At 45.2% G+C, this 12,675-nt stretch overlaps 1 protein-coding gene across 1 annotated transcript in view; it reads right to left on the reverse strand.

Moving 5' to 3' along the window:
- The window catches only part of LOC139338528 (contactin-associated protein-like 4), an 88,899-nt gene that overhangs the window by 15,785 nt on the left and 60,439 nt on the right, over nucleotides 1–12,675 (reverse strand). Inside the window, exons 14-18 of the mRNA XM_070973644.1 lie at nucleotides 12,311–12,473; nucleotides 11,020–11,147; nucleotides 10,447–10,617; nucleotides 7,314–7,532; nucleotides 1,794–2,033 (exon numbers count right to left, since the gene is read on the reverse strand). Of these exons, the coding sequence (XP_070829745.1) occupies nucleotides 1,794–2,033; nucleotides 7,314–7,532; nucleotides 10,447–10,617; nucleotides 11,020–11,147; nucleotides 12,311–12,473 (921 nt within the window). The remainder of the gene's footprint in view (nucleotides 1–1,793; nucleotides 2,034–7,313; nucleotides 7,533–10,446; nucleotides 10,618–11,019; nucleotides 11,148–12,310; nucleotides 12,474–12,675) is intronic.

Raw genomic sequence — 12,675 nt, forward strand, 5'->3', positions numbered from 1 at the left:
TGCATCGACTTTTTATCCTGCACGACCACCATTATTTTTCATTTACTGCATCTCTTTTGTTTTTCCTCTAGTCAAATAATTATTCAATACTACCGGGAAGAGAATAATTATTTCTCTAGCAGAGCAGGTTTCATATATTTACAGTAACTTTTCACTTTCAATATTATCATTAATTGCTCAGTTATTTAGCTCAATAAGATATTTAGGGCACCTCAACAACTTGCAGCACAAGACTGTTCTCAAAACACCAGCAAACAAAGCGTTTATGCTGATTACAGAAAACAATATTTAACAAGTTCAACTGCATTCCTGACAACTTTAAACACAGCTGTATCCACGCAGTATTTCACCGGCGCACCAAATCAATTAAAATTCCCTTTCTGTGCCTCTGCCTGCTGACACGAACGCAGAAAAGTACAGTGGATACCAGCCGCTGTTCGGGAGGACAAAGAGAGTCCACGTAGTTCCTGCACTAAGACATAAAGTTACTGTGATGACACACTGGCAGCGCCGTGAATTTAACATCAAACAAGCGACTTAACCGGACTCCAACGCATCAAACGCATGCCCTTTGCATGAAACCTTTGATGTCACATGGCGGCTAAGTACGTCCTGATGACTGTTAAGTGCAGTAAAAGGTTCACTGGGATGCTATAGACTCTTAATACTTTACGCAGCGGCAGAGAAACACCCACACATGAACGCTCTGAACGGCCGCGTCTGTCTGTTCGTCTTATCTCGTGTTTGCTTGCGTTTGAATCCTTTGAGTTTTGTTGAGTGCCTTATGAGAATACATCCAACGATAATAAGTGCCTACATGCACTAAATGACTTATCAGACATCATCTTTATGGAGATGCAGACGTTCAGGGTTCATCTGCAGAGTGAAGGACTCTTTCACTCTCATTACATCACAACAGCTTTAACCTTAGATGCTGAAATATACGAGTCGACTGTATTAAATGTAAAGCGGGGGGGGTGAAGTGACACTGTGCATTATGCTGTGAAGTGGTTAGACAGGTGTCATAGACAGAGTTCAAGGTAGGTGGCACCATTAATGCTGTTTGAGCTAAAGAGAAATATATGATAAAAGAAACAGCTTCAGTGGCATCAGCTTCAAGAATCCTCTGACAACTTTGTCCACAGAAGTTAAAGAGCTAGAAGCGCTGTCGAGCTACACGCCTGTGCGAACCTGCTGACACACAAGTTTTATGCTCTTCCACTCAAAAAAACTTCAGTAGAAAAGTTATTTTTAGCAAATGTTTCTCCAAACTAGACTTCAAAATAATAATACATTTTATTTGGAGGCGCGTAACAGAAAATAAAAGCATAAAAGATCACAAACATCACTAAAACAAAACAGCAACATAAAAACCAGTGAAGTTCAAAGTGTCCAGTTAGAGTTTGAGCAGCTGAGTTTTGAGTGAGCTGAGCAGCTGAAGGCTCGAGCACCCATGGTCCTGGGGCGTGACGTGGGGATGGTTAGCAGTCCAGCAGAGGATGAGCGGAGGGTGCAGGGGGGGGGTGTTCATGAAGGAGGTCACAGAGGTAAGTGGGGTTGGTTGTGGAGAGCTTTATAGGTGAGGACAAGGTTGTTTTAGTGGATGGGGTATTGTACAGGGAGCCAGTGAAGCTGGATGAGAACAGGGGTGATGTGGTCAGATGATTTGGTGCGGGTGATGATCAATAATAGAAACCTCAAAATTAGCTCCAAACTGAGAAAATTCTCCAGCCATTAGACGCCGGCTAGCATGACAGCATGACTTCATCTCCGCAGTGTGTACATGCGTGTACCTGTGTGGCAGAAGACCCCCGTGTACGCCGACAGGCTGCAGTCGCAGTGGAAGCCGGTGGCTCTCTCCACGCAGCGACCCTGGTTCTGGCAGAACGAGCCGTAGCTGCTGCAGTGACCCGGGCAGCCGGGTCGAACCCCGGGCGTGATCCTCGCCCTCTCCTCCAGGTCCAGAGTGACGCCGTTCAGCTGCAGAGAGCGAATGCAGCCCTGGAAGCCCTTCTGCCTGGACGCTGTGCCTCCTGCAGACATATACACATTGCATGGCATTCAGATTTTTCCAGCACAAGTTTGATGGCTTGTAATATTCGCGATGCAGCATTCAGAGTCAAAGCACGAAGAAGTCAAAGCAAACGCTCCCAGAACAAAGTGCACGTCCTCTCTGTCCCAACCTTTCTGTTACTTCTTTGTGTGTCAACAAGTCTCTGTTTTCCTTCTCCTCCTCATGTCATCTACAGCAGATCCACATGTCGCCTCTGCTCTCTCAGAAGCTTCAAACTGTCAACACTCTTCTTATGAAGTGACACAACACTGGCACAGGATGAGGCAACAAGCTGTGGGTGGAAAACAGAATCGGGGGCATAACTTTCATCAGCTGTCTTTAGGTTTGTCTGTATAGCTTCGTTCTAGCTGCTGACTGCCTGGCTGACTTACTGTCTGCCTGTGTCTCTGGTCATATGTCTGTCTGTGTGCAGCACAGAGGTACATTTCCTTCCCTTTCAATCACCTTCCCTCACACTATATGTCAGGTCTTTTTTTAAAAAATGCTGCAAACCTGAGGATGGCGCAACGACGTGAAAAATGTATGTGCACCTTTTCACACACACATACTGAGACCACATACGAGGTGACACAGCGACAGTTCAGACCTGACAAACTGTCATTTCTGCAAAGATCACAGGTTGAAATTGTTATTGTCGTCAGAGTTCAGACATGCCAGCACTTTGCTCTAAGCCTTCAAAGCTGACAGCTTCCCACTGTTCAGCGGCGGCAGCTTTTCACACCAATAAATCACCGAGCTCGGCTCGGTCCCTCTCTGCTGCGACACACTGTGCGAGCCGCATGCTGTAAGTAGTTGGAAGCAGGGAGGCGTCGCAAAAGCAGCAGCAGCGCAGAGGTAAACACTGGAAAATGACCCAATGAGAAGAGAACTTTAATGAAGCTAAGAGCTAAGAGTTAGCATTTTATATATATGAAGAGCTGTGTGTAGATAACTCACTGGGAGCTCATGACTGCAGTCAGTCAGAGATCAGAGGGCAGTTTTATAAATCCTCATGCATTTTTAATAATCTACAAATAGTTCAAAATAAAAGGCGTTAAGGGTTATGAAATAGAACCAAAAGAACTGAAAATGTTTATGTAATAATATAAATATCGCACTACAAATTTGTACATTTATACCTCGTACAGTCACAATATTTGGTATGTATGCGCTTTCTGTAACGCTGTGTTTGTGACACCAGAAACTGTCGCTGCTGTCTCGTCCTTTGTTATAGCACAGAGACCATTTAATTAACTAAATGCAGCTCTTCACTGCAACATGTGAGCGACAGCGGTTTCTAATACTGAGCAAAGCAAAATAAGAAAAAGTGAGTGAAGCGTCGGCTGCTGCTCGTCTTTAAATGACAGACCACGCACACGCTCTTTTAATCCACTGAAAAGAGTCTTTTCAATGATAATCAAAAGAACCGATGACTGACTGCAGCTTTGGCAAAACGTGTAAAAAAAAGGCCTACGTTTGGTTTGTTCAAGTCTGTGCATGTTTCAGACTGAATTGTTGTTTTCAGAAATGAGAAAAACCGCTGAAAATAGACTTCATTCTTACTGCTTTACGAAGCAAACTTCGCTCATGAAAGGTTGACTGACGACAACCACTTTGTACTGTTCATTCGAGATCGTACAGTGTCTTCATCCGTGGATAAAGATAAAGCCGTCTGGAAAGTTTGAACAGCTACACAAACAGTACGGCTCTCCAGCCTCATATCCAGCAGCACAGACAAGGACGACAGAGTGAAGTCACGTCTCGGAAGATCATTTCTAAAAAAGCATAATGTGGAGCAAAGATTAAAGAAAAGATCAAACAGTCTGACCGCAGGTAAACTCCACCTCTGACCAAATGAGCAAAGCAATCAGCGAGACCTTCAAAATCATGGGAATTTCAGGCTCCCACACAAGCTCAGCCTTAACAAGACGATCCCAGTCTCTCATACTGTGGGAGCACACGGGTGAAGCATACAGTATGAGAGTGAATGGAAAAACAATTAGTGAAATGGAGATCAAAGCAACCGTCACAGAGCGTGGCTCAAAATACAAAGAGCCTCGACCTGCAGCCCCAGAGAGCGACGTGGAGAAAGACAGGAAGAAGTCAAAACTGGACTCTGGAGCAGCAGCATGAGGGGAGAGGAGCAGCGGCATGAAAACCACACATCATGGGATACAACGCACAGCGGACAGAATTAATTATCAAAGACTGCTGCAACGAACTGTCATTTCTCGTCATCGTTTAAGCTAAAACATGAAGCAGCGTCTGCCAGCCGTCAGCCAGCTCGAAGCTATGCAATAACAGCTATTCTTCAAGCTAATTAGTGAATGTTAGCATGCTAACACGCTAAACTACCTGCTTAACCTCAGCACGTGAGCATGTTTGCATGCTGATGTTAGCATTTAGCATTAATATAGCATCACAGAGCCGTTACTGTGGCGAGAGACTCTTCTTATCAAATAACTGATAATTAAATAATAATAATAATAAAATAAATAACTACGAAATGGTGAAAAGTTGAAGAATCCAAGGCAACATTTTCAAAAGGCTTCTTTTGTCCGACCAACAGTCCAATTTACAGTGATAGGCTATTTAACAGATAAAAGCGGGAAACCTATGAATGACAGAGCACCAAACGACCACACAGACAAGCAAAGCAAATTTCAAGGTCAGGAACAAACAGCAAGCTGTCGGAGCGCTGCTTATTCTGGCCGTTGCACCGCCAGTAAAATAAATATGAAGATTTGATTTTGCCTCTGCAGTAACATTGAGGACTCATGACGCTGAAGGCAAACAATGGCTCAAAAGCAGTCTCATAACAGCAGGTTTTATTTCAAATTAAATGGAAATGCTGCGTCTTATGGCACCGCTCGCTGGATGCAGAAAACAAATATCTCAGCGCGCCGGGTGACGGGGAGGCCAATGAAGCACCAATAAACTACAGCTTATCTTTGCAAAGCAGGCAACACAAGAAGTAATGTGAAACGCTGCTCGCAATGAATGCAAAAGTCTTAAATTCAAACTGCTGCGTGCGGATGTTTTACACCTACAAGCATCAGGCAATAAAGAAACTGGAAAAGCAATCCGACTGTTTATAAATCCATGCGAGGCAATAAAACGGGTTATTAATTGAAACAACGTAATTCATTGTCTTATAAATCTGAACAAGGAATAATTGAGGCTCATAAATACGCTGGTTTTGAATTCTGACTTATGAATTCACAAAGCACAACGCTGCTCCTTATTAAGGTCTCATAAATGCACCACATCTGATAACATATTTATTCAAAATGCATACATGGATTAGAAATCCAAACAGAAGTCAACATTTTTCTGTATGAATTTGTCAAAGGCAGGATTAGGGCTCAGGAATAAGACGCACGCAGCTCGTACAGCAGTGCTGTGGTTTCCGATTGTGTACAAGCTGAGCTGCTCTCAATTCTTATTCATACATACACATTGTGTGCTTTACATTTGCATTTCAGGAAAGCAGCCGATGCCCTGAATAATATTCTCAAGGACACTTTAACAGAAAATATGTTGTCACTATTCTGAAATTCTTCACATCTGCACATCAAATTAAGATCATTAACTGATCAAAAATCAAATCAATGCGAATAAAAACCAGCGCATTTCCATTCAAACACATAAATCTACTGGTCTGATTCCAGTGAACTGTCCTGATCAGTCTGAGGTAAACATGCACAGGTTTAGGCTGATGGCGGTGACCTCAGAGCGGATTATCAGCGATTCAGCCAATCAATATTCACCTCGATCTGCCTCCAGCCGCCGCTGCCTCCATCCAATCTCATCAGTTTGTTGCTTTGTTTTCCCTCCACGCCGTGTGTTTACTGATATGAAGTGACGTGCATAATGTTTGCAGAATGATAAAACCTGATGATAAATGTTGGATTTGGTCTGCAGACGGGCTGAGGGGTCAAACGGAGGCTCTGAACCGCAGAAGCGATGAAGCTGAGACGAACACGGCTGCAGCGCTGATGAAGTTTGTGTTAGAGAAGGCTAATTATGTGACTGTCTAATGAATCAGGTTCAGCTTCATTTACAGATTATTTAAAGACCCTCTCTGCAAGAAGTCACACCACACGTTAGCGCTCCCTGATGCATGCTTTAATTATTAAACATGATGACTGTTTAGTGGTCACGAACCATCGACTCAGCACTTTCATATTCAGTAGCACTGAGCAGCTGATGGCGTTTAGCCAGCAGCTGTTTAGCACTTTGAAAGAAGAAATATTGTGTTTCACAGTATGTAGGACTGTGTAGGAAGAGGTCAGACTTGCTATTATCTTGGGGCTTGGACCTCAGTCTATTACGAGTTTATGCTGTAGGCTTGTGGATAGAGAAGCCCTGAAGTGCTGACTCAGCACTTTTTACATCCAATACAGCTGAGCAGGCAACGCAAGTCAGCCAGTAGTAGAGTAAAATGTGAAAAAGACATTATCTGTACAGCAGCCCTTTTCTGGGGGTTTAATCCCAGTCTGACACACAACACTGTGTGCGATCGCGTCCTGAACCACCTGCTCAAGATCTCACAACTTTATCTTTAGTGCTGAGATCAATTTTTTGAGATGTGCCCATTGAAGTTTTTTGATCTCTAGTAGCGACATGGAGCAATGTTTTTAAGAGTGGGTCCCCTTTTTGTTGGCATCACATGTGCTCGGGTGACGTGACACAGTCCTGGTTGCGTGCTGTTCCAGTGATCGACAGCTGGTGGCAGTAATGCGTTAGAAAGCACGGCAATGCCTCAACAAAGGCGGGTGAGACGGAGGCTGCTACCAACACAACACAACGTAGATGCACACAATGTAGCTTTCAAATTCTTACAAAAATTGGCTCTGCAAATGTTTTTTGAACTTGAGAGAGAAACACATTTTGCTGCCAGGAGAGACAAAAAAAAATATTTGACTAAAAGTTCTGTGATCAGGCTGCTGAGCTTGAGGAGCTGCAGGCAGAGAAACACTGAACTACTGAATCTCCAGAGAGCAACGAGGATACGAGAAACAAGGCGAGTGTGTGCGGAAGTTAGTCTCTGAGAGATGTGGAGACAGACAGAGACTGTCTGTCATGGAGAGAGGGCGCTGAACCCAGCAGCACTGAGACTACTGACGCCACATGTTGCTCACACAGATTTGTACTGTGAGAAGTTTCTGTTTCATAGGAGTCCCTTAAAGAAGCAGCAAAATAACCAGACTATGGAGGATTTTGTCTGAAAAACAAAGGAGTGCATGCTTCTCCTCACCTATGAACAGCTGGCTGTTGAGCTGCAGGTGGAAGTGTCCGTCTGCAGGCGCCTCCTGCGTGGCCGCGGGAAGTTCATCCAATCGCAGCGAGGCCTCCTTGACGTTCCGCTCGGCTCGGACTCGGTGCCACCTGTTGTCGTTCAGCGGGACGCTGGACTCCACGCGGACCTCCAGCGGCCCGTTACCCACGTCAAAGGAGAAAACCACCTGAGTGGAGGCTGACGGGAGGGAGGAGAAAAGCAGTGACAGGGAAGGATGATTGATGAAGTGATGGAAGAACAGAGGGAGAAGGGAAAAGGGGGGCATAAAAAACATAATTAATTAATAATTAATTGTCATATCAGCCCACAGACACCCACCATCTGTTTGCCAAACGTAACGCTATAAACTCTGTTGCCTGATGAAGCAGATTTCATTTCGTAAAGATATTTTTGAATAATTCTCCAAATGAAGCTTAAAGTTCTGATAACACAGTGCTTTCTTTAAACTGTCACCACAAATGTTTTTTCTTTTCTTCCAAAGAACCAAATTTAATCAAGGGGGTAAATTCAAGTCCGTCAGTCAACTAAAATCCTTCTTCACAAAAAGTTCTCCTTGGATTAAGCAACGCCAGATCCTAAAAATAACAGCTGAACTTTAAACTTTGCACAAAACAAAACGCGATGGCTTCAAATGGCAACCTGATAATGATTCGATACCGGTCTTGTTGGACTGCTGCTTCTGGACAAAGGAGCCCACAGACTGGACACCAGCACTCTGTGCAAACAGGGTCAGGACGAATGGGACACGCTGAACCCTCACTGTGATTCAGCAGTATTTTACATAAAAAGCTGGTACAAATCTTCACTTCAGAGCTGCATATTTTCACACAGCTCCTGCAGTCTGCCTGAGACCTGCCAACGCCACAAATGGGAAAAGAAACGAGGAGCTTTAACAAGCAGGTAGGTTGGACTCAAGTGTGCGGAGACCAAACAAGCAGATGGGGGGAAAGTAGGGCTCCCTGGAATGTGGATTAATTACCCTTCCACAGCAAAACAACAAGCACGAGCGCCAGCAGAGCTCCTAACTAAGCAGACTGGGTACAGTTCTCACAGGATAACAACAAACAAAAGACTAGAGAGTCTGGCAAGAAGTCGTGTACTGATTGTGTGGAAGAACTTACAGCGCGAAAAGAAAAATGTCATGCAGGCAAACCTCCCAGGTTGGTGCAGAGTCTATTCTGGGCCTCTCACTCTCAGCCAGCACATTCATTCCAGTAAATGTACTTGTTACTTCTAACTAGTACAGTTTTGAGATACCTGTTCTTTCAAAATTTCCAATTTATACTTCTTTATATTCATACTGCACTACATGTCAGAGGGGATTCTTCAACTACTACTGCTAACGGTAGTTACAATGTACAGCAGACAGAGATTTTATACACAGAGTAGAAGTATAATAGTAAAAGCTGTTAGATTAGCCGCACAATAAAATGCTGCAAAATGTTTTCTAACACTTTGAAGTATCCTGATGTGCAAAATAAGTCTCTGCATGTGGCATCACGCTGTTCTGGGTACATCAAATATCAAGCCAACTCTGTGCATGCTGACACACAAAACATTTAATATGCTCATTTATTGTGACACGTTGCCATGATTGCACTACCTAACTCTGCAGTACATAAAGAGATATAACGTCACTAAACTCTATAATCATGGTGATAGCAGGTGCCAAGCACTATGCACAGCTTGGACAATGGAAAACCAAAGAAGAGCAAGCTGAGCCGAGCCGAGCCGAGCCGAGCCGAGCCAGGCAGTGGAAACAGATTTAGTGACGTTTCCCTCTGAGCTCCAGCATCATGATTCAGGACCACGGCCAGCTCTTCGGCCCCGTTGGCGCTGCCCTGCGTCAGCACCATGGACAGCGGCTCAGAGCTGAAGGTCTGCGCTCGTCTCAGGCTGCTCGGCTCTCTGCTCTCTCCAGCATCAGCTGAACACGTAGGAGAGTGCCGCCAAGCTCACCGTCATCCTTCACGCTGAGCCGATGGAGGGCGAGGATGTATTACTATGAGGGCGCAGAACAAGATGAAACAATATCCCAGCGTCCTCCAGTAACTTCATTTTTGAAATTGGTCTCGGGCTCAGCCGCAGAGTTACACCGCGACCTGAGGACGCTGGCAGCAGAGCAGCAGTATTCAGAGCTGGAACAACCACACTGACAATGATTTCCCCGAGGAGAGACGCTGTTGGTGCAGCGGCGTCCCTGTATTAGGTTCTCTGTGTGTCCCTTCAAATCCCATTTCTAAAGCAACGTCCTCCAAAATGCAACACAAGAGGAACCAAGAAAACAGCAAATTACACCAAACTCAGTCACATGAAGTGAAAGAGCCTCAAAAGGACTCTAATAACTGATCCATGCCACTTATATAACCCGCTCTGAATGACCACTGCTGCCCTAAATGTGCACCTCATATCATCCACAATATTGTTAGAACCACTTGAGCACAAGGACACCTTGTTGGGTATTACTGATATCTTTTAAATGGCACAATATACGGTAGGCCATAAACATACATCTCGCACGCAGCCACATTTCCATGGAAGCCATAAACTACATTCCACCCTGCTGGTTATGACTGTCATCATCTAAATGACAGTCTATGGTGACCATTAAATTTTGAATTACACAAGAGACAAGAATTAAAGGCAGGGTCACGGCGAAGATGTCCCTGAGAGTTCATAAAACCGTAAAATTAAAAACAAGAGCGCAAAAAATGAAAGCTGTAATATTATGAGTTCCCTTTAGTATTGATTTGGGCTTGGATAGATGTTATTTGTGCTGTGAATACAGTGTTGTCCCATGCAGGCCAGCAGCGTACGACAGTGCAGTGCATTCAGCTGAGGTCTGTGGGGGAAGAAAATTGATCGGAAAACAGCAAACAATGCAACCTAAAACAAACCAAGCAGCACCAGAAGAAAGCACAGTCCACACAAACCAGCCTGTCAATAAGCACTTTAACTACCAGCTCCAAACTTCTTCAGGTTCACAGTGATAAAAAGATAGAAAATAAAAGTCTATTAGCAGATTAAAAGGCACTCATATCGCCTTTAACTTTGATTTGGAGTTATCCTCCGTCCTCCAGCTCGTACTCACAGCTCAGTTCGATCCGGATGAAGTCTCTGATGCCCAGGTTTTCCAGGAACACGCCGGAGGACGCCGTGGTTTTAAACAGGAAGGAGATGTCTGCGCTCAGCTCTCCGTGGAAGGTGGGAAAGTGGAGGTACGACGTCTCCTTGTCGAAAAACGCAGCGTTCCAGAAGCTCTCTGAGAAACAGGAGGAAAATCTTCAAATCACGTCAGAAACAAATGAGCCAACTTTGTGTGGTAACTCTGCGAAGGTGTACAGCAAATCTGGCTGCTTCCAGCCTCCCTGTGATGCTAAGCTAACCAGCTGCTAACTGTAGCTTCACATCAGATGGACAAACAGGAGAGTGGTATCGATCTTGTCATCTAAGTCTGCACCGAAAGAGCACGTAAGTGTATTTCCTGAAAGGTCAAAATATTGTTTTAAAAGCATTTCTTGGCCAGATGTCTTTGAATTAGAAGGTCACTGTGTGGAGAAAGATGAAGACTGATTTGTTGGACCTACATTAGTTGGGCCTCAGCTCTTTCTATAACAGCAACATTTCTGTCATCTCAGCATCATGTGTAACTAGGCAAACTTACTGTCTCCATGACAACGGAGCGGCCCGACCCTGTAGGCGGCCTCCGACCCCGGCCTCTGCACGTCGCCCAGCACCACAGAGCGGACGGGGAGGCTCTCCTTGTGGGTGAGCAGGCCCGAGTCTTCAGCCCTGCAGGCAAAGAGCAGAAGAAGAGAGGATGTAAACTTGAGTGGATGAGGAGGAGAAGCAGGAGGAGGAGAGGAGGAGGAAGACAAAGCTGAAGAAGACGAAGAAGTAGGAGGATGACCAAAGGAACACTGATGAGTAGAAGAAGCAAAAAGGTGGATGTGGCGAATTGTCAAATGCGCTAATCACAAAAAGCTTGAGTGCACAAATGAAATGTGTTTGCTTTCAGGTGTTTCATCACCCGTGTGACCAAATCACATGTTGTAACTGGCTGATGTAAACATTACAGCGTGGAGCTGCATCTCGTAACGCCTATTGATTCCAAAAGTGAATTCTAACCATCCTGACAGTCAACATCCACCCCGTCACTTCCTGGAGCAGCTACTCCCAAAACAGACACCTCCTGTCCATCTACGCCCACACGCGGCTTCACGCGCTCGACATAATCCGCCCGTCAGCCTCGTTTCTGAGGAAAGTTGTGTGTAAAAATACATCCAGGACTGGAAGCGAGGAGTGTAAACAGCACTTTGTGAATCTGATGAAATATTGAAGAGCAGCTGCGGCCTGTAAAAATAGAGTCGTCACTGCACAAACAGTTTGAACTGAGAAAAGACGGAGTGAAGGAAGTGGAGCGCAGGCAGGACGGCCTACACCACCAGGAAAGGTTGAAGCGGCTTTGTTTTTTCCTCTGCTCGATTCGTCCCGGTCGATTTGGTGTTTGCTTAACTGCCGAAGCTCCGAGTCAAATGAGGAGCGTTTGCAGGTTCTAACGAAAGGTCAGAAAGAGTTCAACCTCTGAGACCACCTCTCTGTCTGAAGCCTCTTTTCCTGTATTCTGTAAAAGAGGACCTCTCTTTATCAATTATCGTGCTCAGTTAGCTTCACAGAGCAGTTTCTTTGATTGTCTCCAGATCGGCCTGACAGCACAACGTCCAGCGACCAGGAGAAATGCTTCCTTTAGCGCTGAGATGAAAGCCAGATTTGCCTCTTTGTATACCTTTAAGTTAGTTTCTCCTGATTAAATTACCGCACACAAAAAATCCATTTTTAGCTCTCTTATCTGTTTTTTCATGCAAAGACACCAACAAGGGACCTCTTCTGTTTTCTTTCCATGACACATGGTGGAAAGCTGATGCAGAGCAGTATGCATGTGTTCGTTTCAGTACCACTCCAGGCGGTCAGCGTCACAGTTGCAGTAGTGTTGAGGGTCCACGCAGTCGCCCTGCAGGCCGCAGGCGCACTGCTGGCTGCCCGGCTGAGCTCCGCCCCAGTAAGTCTGGACACGACCGGGACCGGGACCACCGAGCCACCAGCTGAACGGAGAGCCCTCTGAAACACACACACAGATGAATGTATATATGAGAAGACATATTAATGAAGCGAATGGCTGTTTAACCCTCTCCATATCAGACGACTCATAATCACCCACGATGCTCCTGTTCTTGCCCGCCTGCTTTCCTCTGTCAGCAGCTTGTGTGAGTAACCTTAAATTGACCTTACAGTAATGTTGGTCTGGCTCCAAAAGGCCACA

The sequence above is a fragment of the Chaetodon trifascialis genome, chromosome 11, assembly GCF_039877785.1.
Source record: "Chaetodon trifascialis isolate fChaTrf1 chromosome 11, fChaTrf1.hap1, whole genome shotgun sequence".
Taxonomy (NCBI): domain Eukaryota; kingdom Metazoa; phylum Chordata; class Actinopteri; order Chaetodontiformes; family Chaetodontidae; genus Chaetodon; species Chaetodon trifascialis.